We start from the raw sequence: 24807 nt of genomic DNA on the forward strand, positions 1-24807 counted from the left end.
ATTCGAAAATGTCACTTTACTTTTACGTTAACCAGATTTGCACCGGGACAGTCAGAATGAATATTTATGTTTTTTTATAGCTGGGGTTTGAGCCTTGTGAAAAAAAAAAAAAAGCTTACTTCTGATTTGACTGCATAGTTGTTCATGCAGCACTTCATACACCGTGGACTACTCGGCTAAAATGTGCTAATGAAATTATGAAAATAACTGATTTATCAAAGCACCAGTTATCCTTTTTTGTACTTAAAAAAAAAACATCTCACATCGCATGGCCATGGTTTCCAGGTGATGGAACAACTACACCTCCCACAGCGACATTTGTCCGTTGACTGCAATCCCAATTGTACTCAACATTTTCTATTTTCTCATATTTGAATCAAGTGGTTGTCGGAATACGAGAAAATGTGCAGACGCACCCTTTGCGTTTTACCTCTATCATGAATCTTGAGCTGAAACGATTAGTCGAAATCGCGCACTTCCCAGAATGGGACTCGCATAGTCGCGGTTTGGCGCCCGCGGATTGGCAGATTTGAGGTTCCAACCCTCAACCCCATCCAACACTCAAATATCTTCCATTCAAGTCCCTATTCGACATGAATAGAGTGTGCCACTGTAGTTTGTGATCCAAGTGAGCTGTCAGTGTGCGTGGAGTGACTGGGCGTGAGCTGTGGCAGACAGCAGCTCGTGAATGATTGCGCATTCCATAACCACTCAAGGGAATAAAGCGGCTGAAGTGAAACCACACTGAGGCCCTCACAATATGAATCGTAGTGATCTCTCATGATTTAGTCAACAGTTCTGTAGTTCATCTGTTGCAGTTTATTTAACAATATGGTATAGAAGTAAGAAATGAGCCTTTTACCAGTTTGTACAGTGTTTTCGTTCTCTCCTATATTTATAGTATTTTGCTTAATATTGGCTTTACAATCGGAGAAAAAGCAAACTCTTCCCACCCGTTCAAGTTTTTTGTAAGAGGAATGAGCCTTGATGACACCCAAGAGAATCTTGATGGTGCCTCCATTCTTCAAACGCACTTTAGTGTATAATTTAAAGGCTGGATGATCTCTGCACCTCACACCTATAGCCACTGGTCTCTTTCGCTTTACAATATTTGTATCAAAAAAGCATGACAATTTCTTTTTTTTTTTAATGTCAAAGTAACGATTTTCTACACCTGCAAAACAAGAGTTTCCAACTTCCAGGCATCTGAGATGGAGGCTGTAAATCTTAGTTTTAGGGGATTTGTGAAACCAGTAGGATGCATGATTCTTTTAGTGAGTGTGAGGTTTGCATCGGTGTCTTCATGTGCACCTGTATACATGTCTGTGTAAACAACCTGCCACAGTCCATTTCCTATTTTAATACAACTGAGTGCTCTTCATACACACAGAGAAGAGAGAGGTCTCAGTCCCTCGGCACATCATATTGGAGCAATGGTTTAACGCGTGACCACAAATGCCAGGAACGACAGCTTGAGAACAGAACAAAAAACCTGGCCCGGTGCCGCAACTTAAACAAAAGATTTTTTTTTTCTTTCTAATAGTACAAAAGATATGAATAATATAATGCAATTGTACATTTACAAAAAAAAATGAGGATGGTATGAAATCACACCAAGAACCAACCAAAAATAAATTGCGTATTGAACAAATTTGGTCTTAACCAAAAAATATATTCTTTGTGACTTAAATTGCATTTTAAGAAGCGAATTGCAAACCCCGTTACATTTTCAGGAAGGGGGGAAAAAAACCTTAACTAAGGAATAGTTCATTTTCACGGGGTGTTGGACTTTTATTTTTTTTGTTCCTCTACCAAATTCTCTTTTTTGTTTTTACAACAGTTTTTTTATACAGGTACAAAAAAGATCTCAATAGTAGAAAGAACAAACAAAGCCCTCTTAGATAAAGAGTCTGAGGGGAAGTTAGGAAGAATCTAGGAGGGGTCTCAGGTGCTGAGACGCGGTAGTTCTTCATTTCTCAACAGAAATGCTACAATCCCTCCACAAACTTCTCTAAAGTGTCTCCTGTAGCATCTCCCACCATGCTCAAGTCACTATTTAGTACCCCTCGGTTAGGAGGATTGAGCTGGGGTAGCATGGCGCTTTGTTCTGGTGTCCCCAGGTGTCCTTGTTCCATGGACCCAGACAGTGGGCCCCCAAGTCCATGGTGGGGGGAACTGGAGTGGGATGGAGGCGGGTGCTGCGGTGAGGGCTGGGGCTGGTTCTGGATCTGCGGCGAAGGACTGGAATGTGGTGGTGGCTGCGAGGGTGGACGTGGGGATTGAACAGGGGCAGGAGAGCGGACTTGGTTGCTGAGACTGTTGGCGAGGGAGGTCTGGCCGGCAAGCAGGTGGGTCTGGGGACTCATGGGGCTGGGCTGTGCGGGAGAAGCCATCTGCTGCTTGAGGACGGCCTGCTGCTGAGGAAGTTGCTGCTGCTGCGGCGGCGGCTGCTGCTGTTGTTGTTGTTGCGGCTGCTGCTGTTGTTGTTGTTGCAGCGGCTGCTGCTGTTGCTGCTGCTGTTGTTGTTGCTGCTGCTGCTGCTGCTGCTGCTGTTGCTGCTGCTGCTGCTGCTGCAGCATTCGTTGATGGAGCATTTTTTGAGCAGGGTCCATTCCCATGCCCGGCTGAGCCATCTGAGCCATTGATGGTAGCTGGCCCATTGGGCCGCTAGCTGCTCCTGCGCCTCCTTGCATGGCTTGCATCTGCTGTTGTTGCATGCGGAGCTGCGAGTACGTAGCTGCTGTGGCCTGAGCCTGGGCAGGGAACTGGCCAGGGTGTCCCTGAGGCATCACTCCCTGTTGCTGTTGCGGTTGCTGCTGTTGCTGCTGCTGTTGTTGTTGTTGTTGTTGCTGCTGCTGCTGCTGCTGCTGCTGCTGCTGTCTTAACAGTTGCCGACGATAGAGCTCTTGAATCTGCGGATTGGTGTTATGTGCTGCGTTCATCACCTGCCCTTGAGCCCCCATCGCTGCTATACCCTGAGCAGGAGGCTGCTGAGACTGTTGAGATGGCATCCCTGGCCTCTGCACAGTGCCTCCCGGCATGGCCATGGTCTGCATTGTGGGCAAACCTGGCTGCTGACCGGGCTGCTGCGGTTGGTTGGCGTGGTACTTGGCTGTTCGTTGTTTGATGAAGGCAGCCATTAGCTGAGGGTTTGATTTGAGGATGTTGAGGACTTGCTGTTGCTGCTGAGGTGAGCTGGGAGACTTGAGGGTACGGAGAAGATCCTGAAGAGCATTGGGGGCTATGGCACCAGGTCTCTGTGGTGCCTGTGGCCTTGCACCAGGCTGCTGTGGAATGAGCATCCTCTGGCCTTGAGGTTGCTGTCCAGGGGCCATCATGGTTCGCTGCATGGTCATGGCCTGTTGGGGGTTCTGGCCTGGAACAAGGCCTTGCTGTTGAGTTTGTGCAGCCTGTATGGGCCCGGCAGGTCCAGGCCATTGACCTGGGGCCATGTTGGGTTGCATGACCTGTGGTCCCCGAGGTCCTGGTACCATCTGCATGGGTGCTTGCATCGGTCCTGCCATACGCTGCTGTGGCTGCTGGGGGTTCATGGGCAAGCCATTCATGTTGACCAGATAGTTCTGCTGGTTCTGTTGGGCCTGTGCCATCAACTCAATGTGGCGTGCCATCTTGACAGCAGCGAGAGGAGGCGGCTGCTGTTGCTGCTGCTGCTGCATTTGTTGCGGCTGAGGTGGCTGTGGAACAGGGGAGGGTTGCTGATGCAGAGGGGAGGCTTGGGGCCCTGGCTTACCCTGGGGCACAGTTGCTTGAGGCTGTCCGTTTCGAGGTGCGCTGGGGAACGAGGGCGACATGACACCTGCAGAGTTGGGGGTCTGAGGCTGACTGGACAGCGACTGCTGTGGCGTCTGGGGTGTGTTGGGCTGGGTATGGGAAGTGGGAGTTGTTGGAGCAGCTGACGCCGGCGGGGACGGTAGTGGCATGGTTCTGCCTTGCATGGTAGCCATTCTTCTCTTCATTAAGTGAGCCTGCTGGAGTCTGTGTTGCAGCTGCTGGTGGCGAAGCTTGTGCTTGATATTCAGGCAGAACGGCACCGGACACTTATTCTCCTGACAGTTCTTTGCGTGGTAACAGCATAGAGCAATAAGCTGCTTGCACACAGGACAGCCGCCATTTGTTTTCCGCTTGCAACACTTGGTGTGCTGCACCACTCTCTTCATCTTCTGGCAGGACGGCAGAGAACAGTTGGCGTTGCGGCACTGACAAGCGTGGACGAGAGACTGGATGCAACGCTGGATGCTCAACCGCCGGCTTTCCTGTGGGCTCTTTGAGGCCTCGCCACTCTGGCTGTTGCTGTCATCATCCAAGCCGAGACCCCATTTCACCATCTGGTGCTCATGACCCTTTGCATTATAACAATTAATACAAAGGTCGAAGTCCTGTGAAATGGAAGACAGGGACAAGGTCAATAACATGACTATACCCCTAACTTTGTAAATCTTCAGCACTTTTTTTTTTTTTTTAAATGACTACAGTGTGTGACATCCATTTTAAGGACATAAAGGTAACGACAGGTAAAACCTAGGCAAGTATGCAAAACATGCATTTGTCACAAGGGTAACATACCTCGCACACTGTGCAGTGCCACCGTGTCTCGACGTGATGCTTGCATTCATTGCAAGTGTACACAAAGCGGTCTTGTCCCTGGTTGTGCAGCTCAACGAGCATACACATGGTGCTCCACTTGCATCTTCTGAGAGAGCTGAACTCCCAATGTTTGTCCCTGGCCAAAGTCAGGAAAGCGTCACGGCCATCCATCAGGTCACAGGAGAGCAAGGGGTCCGGGTCGATAATCGGGGGCAAAGTGTTGACCATGGGGCCGGAGTGGAGGTGGATTACAAAGAACACCTACAGCAATCAAACAACAAACAACTTTTATGTTAAAACATACACCCACAATGGTTGGTCCATTGATGGTCACCAAACACAGTTCTGTACCTTTGCTGTAAACGAGTCTCACTCACCTCTTTGTGCTTCTCCATGGTGGCATAAAGCTTCTGGGACAAATCATTCGCCACATTCGGCATTCCGGGCTTCTTCTTGTTAGCTCGACTCATGCTGCTTTTGTTTTTATTTGTCTTCTTGTTGTTTTTCTTCTTAGCATTTTTGCTGTCACTTGGGGTACCCTGGGAGCACATGAAAGAGAAGCATATAAATAGATTCACCAAATTCACACTACTCTAGAATAAAATAAGTTTAAAACTGTTGACAAACCTCTGGCGTTTCAGAAGCAGCAGTGTTCTCCTCTTTTTTTCTCTCCTCCTCCTCCTGCTCAAGCTCCTTGATACTTTCTTCCAGAACATTGGGCCAGAAGTCTCCTTCAAAATAGGGCAACTCATTGGCGCTGGTTAGTCGGTCCTCAGTTGCCTGTTTGAAAATATCCTGTGTAGAAGACACAAAGCATTAGTAATTTACTTCAAATGTCCGTCATACATACAAAATGGCAAATGTTGCCAGCGGTGTGAAACCCGGCACGGGAACTGCCAAAAATAGAGGCGAAATCAAGTTGAAGTAATTGTCTCGTAGATTTTTTACCATATATTTGTTATGGTTATTATGTTCACCTTGTAGTCGTGCAAGATTCTTTCTCCAAAGGCCTTGTCCAGCATTTTCCGATACCAGTCCTGAAGCCTCTTAGGTTTGGGAATCTTCTGCTCGGGAGGATGACAGTGGAAGATGTAGTCATCTCCCTCACTTGGTGGACACGCCCAAATGTGACCTTGAGCATAGCTTCACACAAGCACGGACCAAAAGGTTACACCGGAGAACCGTATGTGATGTGAACATAATATATGTAATCCATGTGGGGTTGTTACCCGAGTTTCTTGGCATATTCCAAATAGCCGATTAGGATCTCATGGTACACCGCTGTTCTCAAAACTCGAGGTTTGAAGAAGTGAATACTGTCAAGGTATGATATGTAGACTCGTCTGTGAGGGTAGAAAATTGGAGATTCAAATCATTCAACCCACAGAAAGCCTCAAACCACAAATGAATCATCCCCTGTGCAGACCTAGTGTTGGGGAACGGGCATTCAGAGCCGTACTCCTGGACATGCATGCCAAAGAAGCACACATCGACCCCATCAATCTCTTCAAAGGCAAAAAGTGCTTTGGTTCTGTAGGGAAAGGTCTCTGGCATCTCACCCGTATCCACAAACCTGAAGTCGTCAAGGGAAAACAATTATTTAAAGATGTGCGATTATAGTCAAATGGAAAAAAATGCGTCATGTGTGCAGCTCATTTCTAAGTTTTTGCATGTAAATCACATGGATCTTTAAAGCACAATTGAGTTTCAACATTTGATGATTTCAATTCTGTTGCTTTGGGTTAAGTGCATGAAATCGCATTTCCCAATTAGTGCACGTTGGTTAACATTATGATGCATTGTTTGTCTGTTTCCCCTGGCAGGGTTTTTTTGGGAGCTTAAAATCAGGGGATGCTTTGAGAATAATTGTCAATTTTTGTCTATGTGAAGCCCTTTGAGACTGCTTGTGATTTAGGGCCATACGAATAAACTTGACTTGACACATGTAATTGTTTTATAACTGATGAGGAAAGATGACTTAGTTATGTGGCAAAGCACGTTTTTTGAAAATATCGGTTTTGGCTCCTTTTAAACTACATAAAGGAAGTTCCCCATTTGACTCGCTGCAAACAAATTATTTTACATGAAGTGAGTCTCAAAGTGTGCTTGGTGTAGCTCCTTCCACGGTAAATTAAAGAATCCACCGCCTGCATCAATTTGAATGATCATCAATGAGCAGTGATTCCATAATTTTCTGTGAGGGCTTGTAGAAAATGTAGCGCAGCAAACTGCTCATTTGTACCTTGGTCGGGTCGGGAGTGTTCTCACCTCGCTTTCATGCCTTGTTTAACCTCCACCGTTTTGTCAGAGCTTGCAACCACTCGCACAAACACCTCTCCAGCTTCCGGGTGGTTCTGTCTCTTCAAGAATTTATTCACACGATCCTCTATATACATTCCGAGTCGTGTTGACTGTAACCCTACGGTATGTCAAACAAGGAAATTTGGGAATTTTGGAAGGAAAATTGAGATGTTCGATTTGTATCAAGGATTGTGCACACACACTCACAGGAAAAACAGAAAGATTAAAAGAAAATGATACCAACTTTTTGCTGAGAACTTGTTATCCTTCCGTGTTTTTCCACTCTTCTTCAGGCAGTTATCACAGATGAATCTGTTGATTGTGAATAGTTAGACAAAACAAAATACTCATTCACTGTGAGAACGAGACATTTTCAATTACGTCGATTATCAACAGGATTATCGATTTCTCACCCAGATGGCCAAATAACCTCATAGTGCAAGACACATATCTGGTGCATCTTCCGCCCACAATCTTTACATTCAACAAACCTAAAGAGAAGCAAACATACGACATATTCACAATGATGACAAAATCAGCATTATGATAAAGGCTTGCGGATGTTAATTGCCTTTTAACAAATGCCACTCTTCACATATGCGTACCTGTGAGAGGATGTACTTGTTTGGTAGGACGTAAGACCTTTCAAACAATAAGATTCTTATTGTTTTCTTGGGCATTTTTTTTTTTTAATTACGAGGGGGGATCACGTTTTGCGAGTTCGTCATTAGGTTTACTACAGAAGTGATGCAACTAACTTTGTACTAAAGCAATATCAGCATGAAAAAGTTGAAAGGGGTGTGTGGGTTTGTGTCTACTTACGGCTCAGGTTCCAGTACATCGTTCTTCTTTTTTTCAAACTGGTCTTTTGATATCATCCTGACAGGGAATGCACAGCAGATGAGCGAGAAAAAGTGAGCCCGACATCACAGTTCCGACACATCAAGTCTATGAGCTGCTCGTACTTTCATAATGTATGTAACTGGGCCACCTGTATGTTTGTTATTAGTCTGTTTACTTACGTCTGTGGCTGTGCAGGATCATCCCCTAATGTCACACTCTCTCCCTGAATCTCATTGAAGCACTTCTCACAAAAATGGTACCTGGATGAATGAATATGTTGCATTGAGCACATTAAGTATAGCTGAAATTGAAATGCCACAAGTTCCTAAACGAACACCAAAACAACCTTTTGATTATGGCCACAATTACTTATGGACTTGTAAAGTTGTGTAATGGAGCACTTCTCTTTCTGCAATTAGTTAAATGAAGGATATAATCCCTGCTGCTTTCTGATCCACGTGCAGTCATTGGAGAAAAAGACTGTCATGACAGGATTGATACTGCAGGGGGTGCAACGGAACGTGGCTCAAACTACCACGCAGTGGTTGAGGTGTATAGCAATGAATGGAAGTTATTTGGGTGTTTCAGTGCCATTATTTGCCACTGATGTGGAAGCACTGTGAATTAGTCTCCATTGTTTACCAATGTGCCGAACTTTTCGGCATGCTCTCTCATCGCTGCAGTTGTCTGGTTTGAAACGTGAGGGGGTAACACGGTGCAGGGTTTTCTTTTCTTTCTTTTTTTTTTTTAAGTGCGATTCAAATTGTTACAACACAGAAATGGTCTGATGATGGGTTACCTGTTCTGGTAACTGTAATATGTGCCTCCAGTTGGGATGGTGCAGAGCTGTTTCCCATAACAACAGAGGGTTTGTGGGGAAAACTCAAACTGCAGAAAAACGTGGCAAAAAAAAGAAAGGTGAAAACTTCTCAAAAGGGATTTTTTTTGTGTGTGTGTGTGTAATTCACACAAAATAATGCTAATCTTTGACATGTCTCATATTCAGTTTTCTTTGTACAACATACCTTCCTCCCGCAGCAGTAACCCAGACTTTGCATGACGGGGTCAATCTCTGCCTCAAAAACCTCGGCCAGCTTGGAGCAACACTTGTACACGCGGGATGTCTTGCGGTTGTACAGCCACGCATTGTTGAACATCAACCAGACATCATCAACGTATTGCCATGGATCCTGGTACTGGCCTGTGTCCAGTTTGCGTTTGATTGTGGACAGATCTATTGGATTTTTAACTATGTCAAAGTAGTCCTACAGAGAGAGAGAGAGGACACGTTTCGGGTTACACAGCAGATACAGGCTAACTAACATTAACTAATATTTTCCAAAACCGATAAGTGCCAGCATGCATTACAAGTGGCGGCAGCACCTCATCAATAAATGAGGAACATTTCATGGGTCTCCACTTTAATTCTTGCAATCCGATGACTCAAAATCTGCCCACAGTTGTCACACACGCGCATGTGTGCTCAAACATCAGCGACGCGTGCATCGAAGTCAACGCTTGATTTTACATTGATGAGGTGACTTGCATACAAGAGTTCTATCAGCATACACACTTATTATACACATTTATCACCCACGCTGCGCTCAAACATATGACGGCAGCCGAAACAGGAAGTACTCAAGGTCTCCTGGGACGGAAAACTCACAAAAGCTTGTAGGCAGTTAGCTTGGCAGGCTTTAATTACAGCGTTGCCATCTCTTGCCTGCTTCTGAACCGCTCAAGTCCGCTCTCAATAAAGTCAAGTCACAGCCTTTGCGATGAGCAAGTGCCACTTTATCAGATTGTGATCAAAATGCAAATCATTAATTGTTCAGGACTTTTTCAAGGATCCCCTGTTGCAACATTCACGATAAATTTTATTAGTTTGTACTTCAAAAGCATTCAGTAGCAATACAATTAAGATGGGGCAATACACATTTTTTATATTATTGTTATTTCTAACACTGCGACACAAATGATGCCGCTTATTTGTGAAATTTCAAAATTCCATTTGTGTCATGTAAGCTTCTCTTTCACAAAATGCTATTTTTTTTTTAAATACTTTTTGGGGGAAAAGTTGGTTGTTTGGAATCCACTATGCTTCCACTGCTTCAACATGTAATGCAACATTACATTAAACAATGATCAAATTCCACATGATAGGCTGATTCTGAGCATCCCTAAAACACTGCATGACAGTGGGCGTGCATTTTCACAGGTGCATGTTTGTGTGAAGCATGTTTTCATGGGCTACCTACTGGAATACACAGGAGCATCGGGTCTACTGGCTGTCTGAAGGGCAATGACTCGGAATCCTGCCTGTAGAGCAATTCCAAAGTTGGCATCAAAGCCTGCCGCAACTCCTCAGGCTTGAAGACTGAAAGAAGAGAGATTTAAAAGAAAAATAATTATAAAGTTACTTGCAAGCCCAAGGAAAAATGATAACATCTGGTGGTTGGGTGAGTTTATAGGTAGTGGATTTACACAAAATAATTCAATTTGCAAAACTGTTTTGTTTTCTTTGCTCAAGAGCACAACAATCTTCATCCTGGTCATGGCTTGGTTTCACCGACTGACCTTTCTTCCGAGGGGGCGAAGAGGAGGTCGTTCTGTTGGTTCCTTCCACTTCCTCTTTTTTAGGCTCTGTCTTGAGTTCTATCTTTTTCTCCTCTACTTCCATTGTCTCTTGCTTTTCCTCCGTCTCCTCCTTCTTCACCAACGAGGAACTCGAGTCGTCATCAGTCTACAAAGAAAGACAACAAGTTTTTTTATATGCACACTTATAATGTAAAATACTCTGAGGTAAAAGAAGCATCTCAAGAATCAATTAAGAGGCTTGTGGGAAATGTAGATTAAACGCACCTCCATTTTGGGTTCAATTTTGCCGCCAGCGGCCTCAAACTCAAGCTTGTCATTGTGTGGCTCTGTTTTGACCTCCTTGACAGGCAGGTCAGCTGCAACATGCTGCGAGTGCAGGTCCGCACTAGCAGCTGAGGCCGGCGTGGGCACCCGGTTATCCAGGCTAGGCCCTGGTTGAGACAGCTGCAGAGCAAAGAAAGAAAAGTGAAGCTGTGATACACAAACCGTAAATCAACTGAGCAGTTGCATGCGTAGCTGAATGTACAGCACAGATAAACGCCTCCCACATGAATTTCACGGTTCCCCTAAAAAATGCAACAATCCAGGTGTCATGGATGCTACAGAGACTGGTGAAATGCAATTATCAGACAGCGAGGTGAAGACGATGGGACGGGTTGGCACATGAGAGCGAGTTTGCAGGGGTCAGAGTGGAGGGCATGCGTAGGAGCTCAGGCTCACCGGTGTGGTGGGGGGCTGAGGCAAGGGCTGAGGCGGGGGCTGCGTCTGTGCTGATGAGGGGATCTCCACTTGTGTTTGGGGCTGAGTTGGGCAGGATGGGGTGACACCTTGGACAGACGCAAGGCCAGACAAGGTGGGAGTGGCACTACGGCTGGAGGACTGCGGGAGGGGCAGGTTAGTGCCCGCCCCAGCCGTGGAGGCGGAGGAGGTCGCAGGAGGAGGAGTTGAGTGCAAGGGGGTTTGGGAAGAGGCTAGCTGAGGGCCCAGCGAGGGAGCAAGTGCATTCATGGGGAGGTTAGCACTCGGCTGCTGTTGCTGCTGGAGAAGACACACGCACGCACACAAAAGGAAGGCGGACGAGCACACAGTAAGCAGACAAACCAAGGAAACCGATCAGACAATCACCACGCCACACAGCAGCATCAGCTTTTGGCTTAGAGAACACCTTGCAATGGGAACAAATCAAATTTCATTTATGAATTAGTGATTAGTATGATTGATTAAAGGGTAAATCCTGATGCCCAACTTCGCAACACTACAGTGAATGCAACGATTTGAAAACCAACTGTAAGTTTCAAGCATCAGCCACAACAAGGATTTACTATTGACAGCACCAAATGGCGAAATACCTGACCAGGATTCTACCTTTGGCCACAATGCAAAGTGGGATTTAAGTTGGTAAGCCATTTTAAAGGAAAAAAATTATGTATTTAGAAGCGGAGGTTTCATATCCAACGAGGAAGGCGAGAGGTGAGCGAAAGAGGGGTAGAAAGATAGACATAGAGAGGGGGAGCAAAAGAAGAGATAGTAACTGCACCAAATGAGCTTACGGCGTGGTTACGGCCATTTTTTGCTGTTGTTGAAAATAGCATTCGAGTACGTTCTTCGATTAATCGTTCAACCTTTTTCTCAATTCTGTCAATTAAGTTGGGGATATTGTGTGCATAACATAACGTGATGCCCATTTTATCAAATGGCTAAAACTTTCCAACTTTGTGTAGAGAGCTTGTTGGAATTTGAAACGCTTGTGTACACCACTCATTTAGGCCTCACCTGAGTAACAGCAGCCTGTGCTGGTGGCTGACCCATCCCAGCTGCCAATGTGACATTCATTGCCCCTGTTGCAGAGACGGCAGTAGATCCAGGAGGGAACTGAGTCTGAGCCATAAACTGTCCCTGGCTGGCTGTCTGGCCCACCATGTTGCCACTGTTGTGACCAGTGATCATACCCTGGGCTTGAGGCATCCGGGAGGGTGACATTCCCACCTGGACAGCAAAAGCAGACGGCACTATTAAGATGCTATTTTTCTTTTTTCAGACAAAGATCATTTGCATACATAGCAGTTGAATAACAATAATAAGGGAGTGATAAGGGTGTAATGCAAAACATTCTAAATGGTTTCCCAGCCCTCCTCACCGCTGGAACGGAGCTCATGTTCATTTGTTGAGGGTGGTTCATTGGAGAGGCAGCGCGAGCCCCCATCGTTGTTTGCGACATTTGAGCGTTGGGCAGAGCCATGTGATTAAATTGGTTGATTCCTGTAGAATAGAGAACAATTAATACTCAACAATCGGCACCCTGATGCAGTGTAAAACAAGTGCATCAATAAGTTCATTCTGAATGAACTGAATGACGGCAGTTGAACAGTTTTTTTTTATTAAATGTAATGACAACAGTATGCCCAAAATATAAGACATACCTTGTGAAACCTGCATGCGGTTCATGATTTGATTTGGCATGTTGGGCAGAGGATTAGGTCCATCTAAACACAATGAAAGACACACAATCAGAATATGTATATATATTATTTTTTTTAAATCGGTAACAGATGAGAACTGTCCATAGCAAAATACGGCTAAAGCGGAACACTTGACATTTCATAATTTTATAATCTTGTAATTTTTTTTTTATACTTACTCTGTGGCCTGGGGCCCAAGGGGTTGGGCTGTGGGAGACCTGGTTGCTGGGCACCCTGGGCAGCCATGGGTGCCTGATTGATAATCTGTTTCTGTAGCCGTGAGCGCCGCTTCTCTTCCAGTTCCTTTTGGATTTTATATATTTTTTCCGCAAGGAAGTGATAGTATTCATCCTACACAGAAGGTAACATGAATATCATATCAGCCTAACTTTGGTGATTATGAGGCAGGGTTTTATAAATACATCAATAATTGGTTAATTTGGGCACCTACCCGGCTATTTGCCGACTCGTACATGTCCCCCTCCACCTTTCTAGCATAAGCAACTAGGTTCTCCATCCGTCTGTCCTTCAATGCTGCCGGGTCAGGGGTAGGAAATATGGCTTGCACTCTGCAGTGGAACATGGGAAGTGAGAGCAATGAGTCTAAACTGCATCCACGCAACAGTCAGAGAATGCATGATTACAGCACACCACTGAATATGACACGATATGCAGGTAACGCAATTATTCCGTGGAATGAATTTGAATTCAAATTTGAGTTAAGTTCTGGATAGCGGCAATAGCTTTGTGCAGGGATTCAACAGCTTGAAAGAAAGTTGCTCCAAACCAGTAACAGAGTTGTGTCATCAGCATAAAATGGCAAACTTGCATCAGACACAATTTGACCCCAGTTGTTTACATATATAGATGACAAACAATAGGGGGCACAACACAGAACCCTGGAGCCCCCCGGCTTATGAACAGAAACAAAAGACTTAAAATACCATCTCCAGTAAAGCTATACACTTACAGTTTGTGTACCAGGTGATTCCGCAAGTCCTGGGTGACATGCTCATGCCAGGTTTTTCTAGTGCCGGTGGCGGAGATGGGTGCTGCTGTGGGTAGGTTGCCCAATGAGCCTACACCTGAACCATCTGACAACAGCTGACTAAAGATGGAAGAAACCAGGTGAGAAATGACATAATACATTTTTCAAGTGTTGAAATCATGAAAATGTCAAGCTGCAGACAAGCAAAACTATGCTGACTTGTTAGTGTTGAGTGTGTTGGAAAGAGAATCAGTATGCAGATTGGACTGTTCTGAGGACGTCACACCCATTGCAGCACCTGTAAGGGCCATCTGGTTACCTGCAACGGCACAATGTTTTTAGCACCCCTGTCAGCACAACTGGAAAACATTGTCAGAAGCTAATCATAACAAAACAACAGGGTCAGACATTACCAAGCGCATTGATGGATCGCATCTGTTGAGGAAGCTGGGCCTGAACATTCTGTGCACCTGTAGGCTGCCCTGGACCTGAGGCCTGCTGGGACTGGGCCTGCCCAGTGGCTTGGCTACCATAAGGCAGCCCAAGTGCTGCGTAAGCTCTCTGCATGGAGCTGGGGTCAATGGGGGTTGAGGTATTAATGGTAGGGGCACTCGACTGGCCCACACCAACCGTAGACATGGAATTTTGGAGACTTGTATTGGGGGAACTCAGCATGGCTGAAGAAAAGTGTCAAAGAAGCATTCAGTTAATAATTGTACTTTGCATATGGACATCTTGAATGACAGTGAATATAACAAGTTTACAAATACATTAAATGCAAGCATTTTGTGATACATGTAAAATATAAGACCAAAATAAATTGCAGTATTTTAAGCATCTTCCACCATTAATGTGGTTGCACACCCTCTTAAGACTAAATGCGTGTTCAGAATTAACCAGTCGCATTCAGTTTCTTTCATTTTTAATTTTGTTACCTTTCGTTTTACAAAAAAATGGATGGTCAAATGTACTAAATGTAGTACATATATGTTTGAGGGCAGGTAGCATTCCGAATATTGTTAATATGCAAGGAGCCTATTGGTTGTACTTACGCTGCTGTGTGCGCTTGTCACTGGCGTTCTTCAGCGGCAGGCAGACCGGACAGTCATGCCGTGTGCAATTCTTCCAGTGGGAGATTATTTGTCTGGACGATGCACAGTGAGCCACTGCGATAAGAAACAAAAGAGCAGGGTCCATACTCAAATAATGATGAACATATTCAAACTCTAAATATATTGAAAACTTTTTTTGTGCAGTAATGAAGTAAACGAGCGTAAGCAAATGACCATTAAAGCAAAAACTATAGTCAACTGGAGTCGGGAGGACTAAATCTAAGACGAAAAACATTGGATGAAAACTAAACACACCAGTAAAAGGCATTGGGGTGTGGAGTCAAGAAGCCAGCGATGAGCTGCAAAACTGCTTTGAAACTACGGACTGGAGTATGCTCTGTGATCCACATGGGAACAACACTGACAACCCCACGGAATAGATAACTGCATCATTTTCCCTGAGGACTCTCTCCCTTGAACCCGGAAATGTTTGCTGCTTCCCCAACAACAAACCCGGAACCACCAGTGAAAAAGAAATACATCTACACAAGACCACGGGACCTGATCGCAGCCAGTTGGGGACTTTAAAAAGGCTGGGACCACTGCTGGACCTCTCATCCTCACAGAAGGAGACTGAGATTGTGCAACAGCACAAGGACCTGGGAGTACACGTGTACAACAGACTGGATTCGGCACAGTCATGGATGCTGTTTACAAGCATGTGCATGACTCAACGCAAACGTGAACCCCTTATTGGAAGCGTTGGTAAAATGTCAAAAACTGCTTAAAATACATTGCCAGTCTTAATTAAATACTACACATTAGTACCCTGGCATGACTTCCCAGCTTGGCAGTGGGTCATGTGGTTGAGGACGTTCTTCATGGTGCGACAGTGAGGTAGGGCACAGGCCCGCACCTCCCCATTGGCCTGCTCCCTCCGCTGGCACTTGTGTGCATGGAGCAGCAGGACCAGCTGCTGCTGGATCAGCTTGCGCTTCTCTGGGTCGGCTGTTGGGCCCGCTGAAGGCACTGCCACACCTCCGCCGCCGGCCAGTGGCAACATGGCTGCCTGTAGCTGTGGCTGCTGCATAGGTGAAAAGGACAAGTCTGGCAAATTAGTGCCTTGAATGATTAAAATGAAGTCTTTCATACTGTCACGCCACCACAAATCCCAAACTTAAAAGACATGCAATTCGATTTTGTAGTTCAGCAGTTTTGGGCCGTCACACCATAATGCTTAGATACAGTGTCGCCAGTTATTTTGGGAAAAAGTACTTTCACTGATTGTTGGATTTTAAAAGCAAATTACTTCACTGTGTGAATTAAGAATTAATAGTCACATTTTATTAGTGAAGATGAATTTCCACTCTATTTTTTGGCAACCACAACATCAGCCATCTTGCTTAATGGGCATGTGGACTAACCAAGCTTTATGATAAAAAATAAAATACCCAAGTGTGACTTAAAAAGTCCCCCCCCCTCCCCCTCAGCATCAGGTATATGCTTAATAATTTTAATAATACTTTTGTATATATGTACTTGTCACTAAAACAGTCAATTTTACAACATGAAATGAAACTCCATGGCAATGCACCCAACAATCAATTACTTCTCCCACCCCTTGTTTCTAGAAAGGTAATGGCATGATAGGTGACACACGGACCATGTTTGGCACACTGTTGACAGCTGCCCCCTTGAGTTCATTTGGGAAAGGTGGTAGATTGTTGGCAAGGGCCGACTTGTTCTGGAGCTGCTGCTGAGGGTTGAGCTGAGGGCCAGGGCCTGCAGCAGCCTGTCCATAGGACTGAGCCACAAATGGACCCCCATTGCTACCCAGGCCAATCTGAAAAGACATCAAATATAAGACATCATTAAGACTCATTTTGCAGCAATAACTTCACAAGCAGCAACAATGGCTCTGAATGTCCCACTGTTTCACGTCTCGTACTGATTCTGAGTGACATTAACGAAGGCTGAGTACAATACAAATGATACAATTGATTCCAATCGAGGTGTAGCTATGGGGCATTTGCATTCCGTTACGCCATTTGGATTCATTCCAATCGAAATACATGGTTCAATCTAAAACAGCTAGTGAGTCTTCAAACGAAAAAGTTGAGTGAGCAGTCTGTAGTGCCTAAATGCACTAGGGCCGGTCGCGCCATGCTTTTGTGAATGCAAGCGCTCCAGGAAAGCGCCTCAAAAATGTGCACACATGGTCCTTTACAAGAAGCTACTCTGCTAGTGGCAAAGTACACATCCAGACTTGGATATTTATTTATATGTGAAGGATTGGACCTGATATGTGTCATAGTCTGGCTATTGCCTTCTGTGTGACGGCTAAAGGAGTCAGTCACGTGCCAGCCCCCTGGGGGATAGTTGGAGCGCTTTCATTGTATTCGACCCCCAAGTAACGGATTTGGAAATTACGGTCGGTCTCACATTATTTCAGCTCAAATACACAACATGATACCGGTACTTAGTACAACACTAACTGCAGCCTGACATTCAAATCGCCTGTCTCGTCATATTTTTATTTGGGGTGGGCAAGTATTGATATCAGGCCGATACGCGGACGTATTTCAACAAATCGCTTTAGGATTGGGAAACGAAGGCATACATGTTTGACAGATGCCCATAATGATGCCATATCTGGATATGTATAGAGATGGAAAAATATTGCCATTAAATTCATTTTAATGAGAAATGCTATATTTGTGATATACGGTGATCCCTCGTTTTCGCGAGAGATGCGTTCCAGAACCACCGCAAAAAACAAAAATCTGCAAAGTAGAAACAGTAGATGCATTATTTAGAACTTTAACTACCAATGTATTGAACATTCTAACATAGTGTTTCTTGTTGACCGATAGAGGCCTTGGGTGTATTGTAAGTCAGTTAAAATTATGATTCATCTTGGCCAACAATGCAAAGTGTTCAACCTCAGAATTAGTACAACACACTAACCCAGGGAACATCATGCATAGCGAAACCAAAGTGAATCACCGTTCTGGCATGACTATCCAGTTGCATTGTGGTCCAATACACAATATTAAAGCTTTTTAAACCCTCCCCAATACTTTTACGCGACAAACGTTTCTTATTCCCTTAATAACCATTTCCACATTGTGCATGTATTGTACCTTTACAGTAAATAAAAGAACAAACGTGATATTGTCACGTGTCCTTCTGCACCGGGTTGGTGCGCGTGGCTGGCTGCCGCCTCCTGCGCTTGAACTCGGTCACGTTCGCAGTGACGCACATTGCTCAGAGGCACACCCCACGCGATCAGGGCTCATTACCGTTGGACCGAATCCTGGACGGCAGTGCTTTTTTTCCTACCTGCGTGGCAGTCAGCCACGCACCGCGCGCTTGTCCTCAGTGAAGCAAATTGCTCAGAGGCACGCCCCGCGCTATCGCCATGTATTTAAACACCATTCTCCCGTCATTTAAAAACCCGGGAAGTAGCGGGTTCGTGAAATGTGACGCGTGAATTGGCGAGGGATTACTGTGTAGGTCTTTCTTTAAAAGGATTCGGCGTTGTTTCGGGGGAAATTTTAAATATCAAAAGGTACAAGTGGAATCGGTTAGGGCTGTGCAATATATCGAAAAAATATCGATATCGCAATATTGGCCCATGTAATATGCATAGTGCAAAGCTTTGATGGAACTGTATGCTTTTATGTGAATTTGACCTCAGACGCACGCAAACTTAAATGTGCATTGTGATCCAATAGTTGAACATTAATTACAGTAATTACAATTAATTAGCTACAGATATATTGGGCTGTCTTATTTTGCCACATTGAAAAAAGTATCATTCCTTCATTAGATAATAAAAATATCATTTCTTTAGCTACATGTTAAATATCGCAATAATATAGGTAGCGCTTGACTCAACAACAATATTGCATATCATTCAGCCCCTAGTGTCCGTAACATGGCATCGGTTACTGGGATGAGTCTGAGAAAAGTTGTATCGACCGTCCCTGATTTTGATTGAAACCCCTTTCCTTCGCTCCGCTGGCATGAACGTGTGAAATATTGCTTCTCAAAAATTAGAACGCAAAACTAGACTTGCAAAACTCCTGTTATTTTATGCCTTGCAAATTGCGCTACGGATCATGTTGTCAGGTGTTAAAGCTTTTATGCGTGTGAAATGCATGCTAGGTCAACGTCAACCTTGGATGAACTCTATAGGAAAAGTCTTATCGCAGCCAGAAAGTCACTCAAAAGCTTGTGAAGTGGGAAGGGGTGCAACTTACCTTATTCATGTTGCTTGCTTGCTGTGCTGCATTAAGTGTAGCATGTGCAGCCATCTGCTGTCCTGCTCCCTGGGTAAGAGTGTCTGCCAAAGCACTGCTTGCTCCCGATGCAGCTCCTTGCATGGATTGTCCCTGGTACTGCATGCCAACCACCCCTGCTCCTCGCCCTCTTCCAGCACCAGGCCCAAGTCCCCCATTCATGACCTGCCCAGGTTGGGGCTGCCCACTCTGCGTCAACAGCCCGGAATGACCCTGGCTATTATTCATCAAGGCCTGATTGAAGCCTGGGCTGTTCAGACTCATTGTTGAAGCATTGTTGTTCTGCCCTGCTACTCCGGTTGGTGTTCCTGCTTTCTGGGCTTGAGGCGATGGGTGATTGTTGGGAGAACCTTGGCCAAGGGGGCTCTTACCCAAAGGTGTGCCAAGCTGCGGCCCCATGCTTCCAGGTTGAGGGCTACCGGAGCTCAATCCTACACCCGTCATCGTGGAGGTGCTACCAGCTCGTAGAAGCTCGGAGAGTTGCTTGTGTTTTGCAGCTGCATCTGGGACCGTACTAGTGCCGCCAGGCCCACCAGAGCCAGGTGCGCTTCCACCGTTTGTAGGCATCCCACCCATAAGGCTCAAGTCTCCACCATTGGGGATTAACTCATCTGGAAGGTCATTTTCGAGATCGTCCCAAGACAGTGATCCAAGATCTTGAATTGAAAAAGAAAGAGAATACTTTATTATCATAATCTGCATTCTTTAGTTGAACAATTGGATATGATACAGACACTCTTAGATGCTTAATAATCAATATAAAATTCTTCTGAACCTGTAAATATGATGCAGTTTTAAAACATCTACTTCTTAGAGCTGGGAAACCACAATCCAACATGTCCAGGGAGAACCTGTGATTTGTTAAAGGTAGGATGCATATTTTGACTCCTTCGACCTGGGTATACTCACTGCACCTCAAGTAGACTTGAAAATAAATGATGGTGGATTTATAGACCTCATTATAACTATGGGCTACATAGGGGCTATGTGCTCACAACATAATCATTCCATAAATGCGATTGCAAATGAGATATTTCAATGTGTTCACACACTAAATATATATTTTCTAGTCTTCCTGATTGTGGACTAAGCTTGTTTTATGTAGGCTTAAAGGGACTATCAGTCTTTTTGCTCACTCGTATGTCTCAGTCCTTCCTCTCAAAGCAGCAGACACATTGATGGCCAGCAACACCATTCATTTCTGAACAGAGATACACACACACACTCCATGCTTGCCTGCAGGCTCTTTGGCTGTGCACCAAAAATGCAAAGCAATGTTTTGGTTGGGTAGCACATCATGCAGGGAGACAGAAGTCTCAGGAGAAGCCACAAGGAAACTGTTAAGTTTGTTCGTTTTGACGGACTTCCAACGCAACTGTGCACGTCATGATCACACAGAGATCCGACAGGACAAAATTGTCCACTCACAAAATTTGCCGTTACTGTACTTAACAGGTGAAGCGCGTAATACCTAGTCACTCACTCCAATCGATTGGTTACAACAGAACAAATGGCAGAGATTGGAACACAATATCGACCAATAAGAATATGTGCCAAGCGATTGGCTGGCGTCCACTGAAGAGATTAAATTTATACCATAATATACATTTTAGGCCATATTGTTCAGCCTTCACTTAATTTAGAGAGCGACAATGTCCACGTTTACATGGACCTCCATTCTGATCAAGATTTTGCTCCAGACAAGGTGCTTGTTGATGTCAATTGATGATTCAATCGGCGAGCATGAGAAAGCATACTGTGCACATTTGTGACGTCGGCATACGAGTTTTTGTTATTCCCGAAAGCTGCTGTCCGTCTCAGTTCATCATCATACAACTAGCCTCGGGTCTTAAAAATCAACACTAGCGAACAAACTTAACTTGACGTAGCAGCGTAAACAAGCAAAATGTTTTCTTCCCTCAACCACAGGTGCCAAATAAATGTAATCTTTTTTTGTATGAGGTGAATATGAAAATACAAAAAGCTTAGGTTATATAGAGTGGTACCTCTACTTACGACACCTATACTTACAAACTTTTCAAGATACATCTTTATTAAGATTTATCTTTTTTATTTCAACTTCAGACGGAACAAATTACTTTATAATCATAAAATAATGATCCATAGTCTTTTTGAGTCATGATTCATAGTCTTTAGCGGGCCACTTATGATTGATTTCATGACACAATGCTTTGGGCCAGTTTAAATTTAGGAATTTGGTCCATATATAAGGCGCACCGGACTATAAGGCGCACTGTTGGTTTTTCAGAAAATTTTAGGTTTTTAGGTGCGCCTTATAGGGCGGAAAATACGGTATGTTTGAGGGAACTGTTTAATTTTTCACAATTTTGAAGCCTTATTGTACATGCTTGGCAATTTCTTTTAACCACTCAAACTTTTATTAAGAGTTTTATTTGGACTTTGCAGGACTAGAAATGCCTCTTTAGTAAAAGACAATGTACATAACGAGGCGGTGTGCCACAAAGTTTTACTTTCTCATGTAAAATGTTAATGATTGTTCGTCTATGTGCCCTGCGAGTGGCTGCTGACCGGTTCAGGGTGTACCTCGCCTACCGCCCGAAGACTGCTGGGATAGGCTGCAGCATCCCCACGACCCTCATGAGGTTTAGCAGTTCGGATGATGAATGAATGAATAGAACTGCATTTTTGCCGAGGCTCAATTAAGATTGGGAAACTGATTTAAGAAGCGTATAGCGTAGTTAAACGCGATGCCCTTATTCACTGTTATCAGTTTATTAACTCTGAATTCTTCGACATTACATTGGAAATTATGATCTTTTTTTAACCAGGATAAACACACGTCTTTTATTTTGCTCCCATTTATTATCTTAACCCGAAGATCCACAAAAGACATGTTTGTCACCCCAAAATGTCAAAATGGCCCAATATGGCGGTCTTAACTTAAGGCACACCTGTGCAATAAATGTGTCGCACTGCAAAACGCTAATGATGGATGGCCACGGATAACCACAATATAGTAAAACCTATCTTGGAAAAGGGGACCCAAACAGATTTTGCAAACATTATTTAAGAGATCTCCGCATTTGTGCACATAGAAACTGTCCAAATGTTTCAGATCATAAAAAAACGAATAAACACGTGTTGCATTTCTCTATCTATTTTTCTGCTCTGAGTATAAATGCTCCGAGACAACACTAGCGTGTTAAGTACAAATGGTTATGCATAGACAACACCCATACTAAGTAAACATCTGCAATTAAACTGTCGCCAGGTATTCATTCGGAAATACTGTGAGTGTTACTTACTACGAAGCATTCCAGTACACATGCACGGCCTGTCAACATTTAACCCAAACCGCAAGCGTGTTGACAAATGTGATCAAAAGGTGCTCATACCAAACACTAACGGTCATGGCATTTAAACAAGAACATTTGCGGGGCCTTTACCTGGTCCATCAGACGCCGATAGGGCAGGTGAACTCAGTTTCGGCCGCTTGGAGCTCGGAGGTCCGACGTCCAGCAGGTTTTCAGCCATGGTTACCTTCTCCCACTGGTCAGTTTCGACGAGAACCGCAATTATTGTGTGACAGGCTCGTTGATCGCTCAAGCCCAAAGCTTCCCGGCTAGCACATTAGCGAGGTGACAGCCTGCTAACGTTAGCTAACCGACTAACAGCTAGCTTGGACGCCAGCTATCAGCTAAGTTAAAAGCTAGCGTTAGTTAGCTCCTCCGTGCTGTGTCTTCAAAAGAGATGCAATAGCGCCCCGCTCCGCCACCGCCATTCACCCCATGATAATCCAACACCCAACACCCACATTATTAGCATTAAATAACCCCAATTAAAAGATTCCCCATGAAAAGATCGAACTTGAAGACGTCAATCTAATGAATTCAGGTGAACTGCTGCATTCCGATGAAAAGGTCGTAAATTCTAAATGTTAAAAGTACCCATTTTGCGTGACGTCAAAATTTCTTCATGCAAAAAAAAAAAAAGATAGACGCTCCACAAAAATGCACGGGTGCACAAAAATGGGCGGATTTTGCAATTCACTTCGAAAGCCAAGGTCCGATGCCAGCTTGCGAACGGTAAACAATGCTGCTCCCGAACGGCGACAGGGCTCAATCGCCGCACTCTGAAGGGGAAATCGGATATACCGAGCGTTTCTGTCCGACGACCACCGATCCAATTTCTCCTTTTTTTCTGCACAAAATGTCTCCGAGTCGATGTTAAGATTTCATTTTCGGGGGGAGGATGCTGTCATACCGCGGAAAGCATGCTCGATTTCAACATTAAACCCAGTGTTGGACCGAAATCCCGATTCCGAGCCACAACAAGATGGCGGCTGTTGATTCCTTCGATACAAAAAAGTTTTTTTCTTTTCCAGATCGGCTGTGAGGGGGAGGGGCCGCGCAATCACGCCCTACGTGAGAACACCGGTCCGACCACGGGGGGCGCTATAGGACTGTCGAAAAATACATGCAAGTTATTACCTGGTGGATCCTTAATTGGTCGAAAACAACCCAAAACACTGGGGCTCAACTCTTCACACGCATTTAGTATTTTTGCACAAAAAGTTCGGGCTATTCGGCTTTCAGGTGTAATTGCAAAGTGAAACTAAATACAATATGTTTCTTTGAGGACTTGATTTGACCTCTAAACTTTTGAACTTACATGTCTTTTCAATCTACCTTTTGCATGACCAAATTCACAACAGGCTTTTTATTCAGTACAAAAAACAATAAATGTTGTGATTTAATTAAAAGCGGTTATGACACTAGAGCAAGACACCTAACAATTAATCAACAAATCAGACTAGTAATTGCCAGGTATCGTTGACATAACCACGTCATTGTGTTTTCTCTGGGAAACGGCCACGTTTTCAACAGAAAAAGCAACTGGGAGAGTCACCGAAGGATGGGACATCCTTAAAAAGTTTCATACGTTAAACATCTGCTGTGAATTTTGACATTCAACCCGACATTGAGGTGACCTAAGTATGAAGGTACTGAAGCATTGAAGTCTTGGACATCTGCATTGGAATGTGCAAAGGTCAAATAAAGTTTACTTACGGATTATTGTGCATGTTTGGTTCATTCTGAATTTCAAGAGAGGGTGTGATTTACCGAAGTTTTTTTTTTAGGATCATGTATTTAATATTTTTAGACATAGTAACTACCCATGCTTACAAAATCAAAGTTCTTTCACCTTAAGAAACTGATGATGAACCTGACAACTCCATGTAAATATATATATATATATATTCCATCAAAATTAAGCATTTACCATTGCAAAAAAATTGGCTACATAGTGTGGCTTCTTGTACCATGTGGCCATGCAATACACAAACCTCAAAATGTCATATGTTGATAATTTGTCATTTGTTAGATGACCATCCTAGCCTAAGGAAAATAATGACTCTGAAACCCACTGCCTCACCAGTTGATAATAACTATTTTGGAAGATCTCATACTTGGACATAATGTAATGTTAGGTTCTTAAAGGGGAAGTCAGACCCAGAATTTTCTTTACAATATGTTCTTATGTGCCCCCACTAGTCTAAACACAGCATTCTGATTATTATTGCAATGTCGAATATAAATTCAATTGGCAAAATCCACCTGTTTTTATCCATTTTGAGAGAAAATGACATCACAGTTGCTAAGTCTCAGGTCACA

General features: G+C 44.2%; 1 protein-coding gene across 2 annotated transcripts; it reads right to left on the reverse strand.

The window, feature by feature from the left end:
- Window positions 1-778: 778 nt before the first annotated feature.
- crebbpa (CREB binding protein a) lies at window positions 779-23513 on the reverse strand. Of its 2 annotated transcripts, XM_061274110.1 has the most exons (31): window positions 22579-23513; window positions 19112-19806; window positions 16510-16689; window positions 15675-15930; window positions 14847-14960; window positions 14208-14471; window positions 14014-14113; window positions 13777-13914; window positions 13258-13375; window positions 12986-13157; window positions 12768-12830; window positions 12485-12606; window positions 12121-12333; window positions 11068-11385; window positions 10612-10791; window positions 10327-10492; window positions 10008-10126; window positions 8775-9014; window positions 8549-8637; window positions 7929-8009; window positions 7729-7785; window positions 7320-7397; window positions 7151-7218; window positions 6874-7024; window positions 6032-6178; window positions 5835-5948; window positions 5583-5748; window positions 5233-5400; window positions 4983-5144; window positions 4585-4866; window positions 779-4397 (listed from the first exon to the last, which is right to left on the reverse strand). In XM_061274110.1, the coding sequence occupies exons 1-31, from the start codon at window positions 22664-22666 to the stop codon at window positions 1989-1991; spliced, it is 7518 nt and encodes a 2505-aa protein (XP_061130094.1). In that variant the 5' UTR covers window positions 22667-23513; the 3' UTR covers window positions 779-1988. The 2 variants fall into 2 exon arrangements, with proteins under 2 accessions (XP_061130094.1, XP_061130095.1); XM_061274111.1 differs by lacking the exon at window positions 11068-11385.
- Window positions 23514-24807: the final 1294 nt, after the last annotated feature.

This window comes from Syngnathus typhle, linkage group LG3, assembly GCF_033458585.1.
Source record: "Syngnathus typhle isolate RoL2023-S1 ecotype Sweden linkage group LG3, RoL_Styp_1.0, whole genome shotgun sequence".
Classification (NCBI taxonomy): Eukaryota; Metazoa; Chordata; class Actinopteri; order Syngnathiformes; family Syngnathidae; genus Syngnathus; species Syngnathus typhle.

Coding starts and splice junctions, on each gene's coding strand:
- crebbpa (XM_061274110.1), bottom strand. CDS start 22,666: ATGGCTGAAAACCTGCTGGACGTCGGACCTCCGAGCTCCAAGCGGCCG. Junction 16,690..19,111: donor AAGCAAGCAACATGAATAAG/GTAAGTTGCACC, acceptor ATGTCTTTTCAG/ATTGGCCTGGGTAGCAATGG. Junction 12,831..12,985: donor CTTGGGCCCCAGGCCACAGA/GTAAGTATAAAA, acceptor CATTGTGTTTAG/ATGGACCTAATCCTCTGCCC.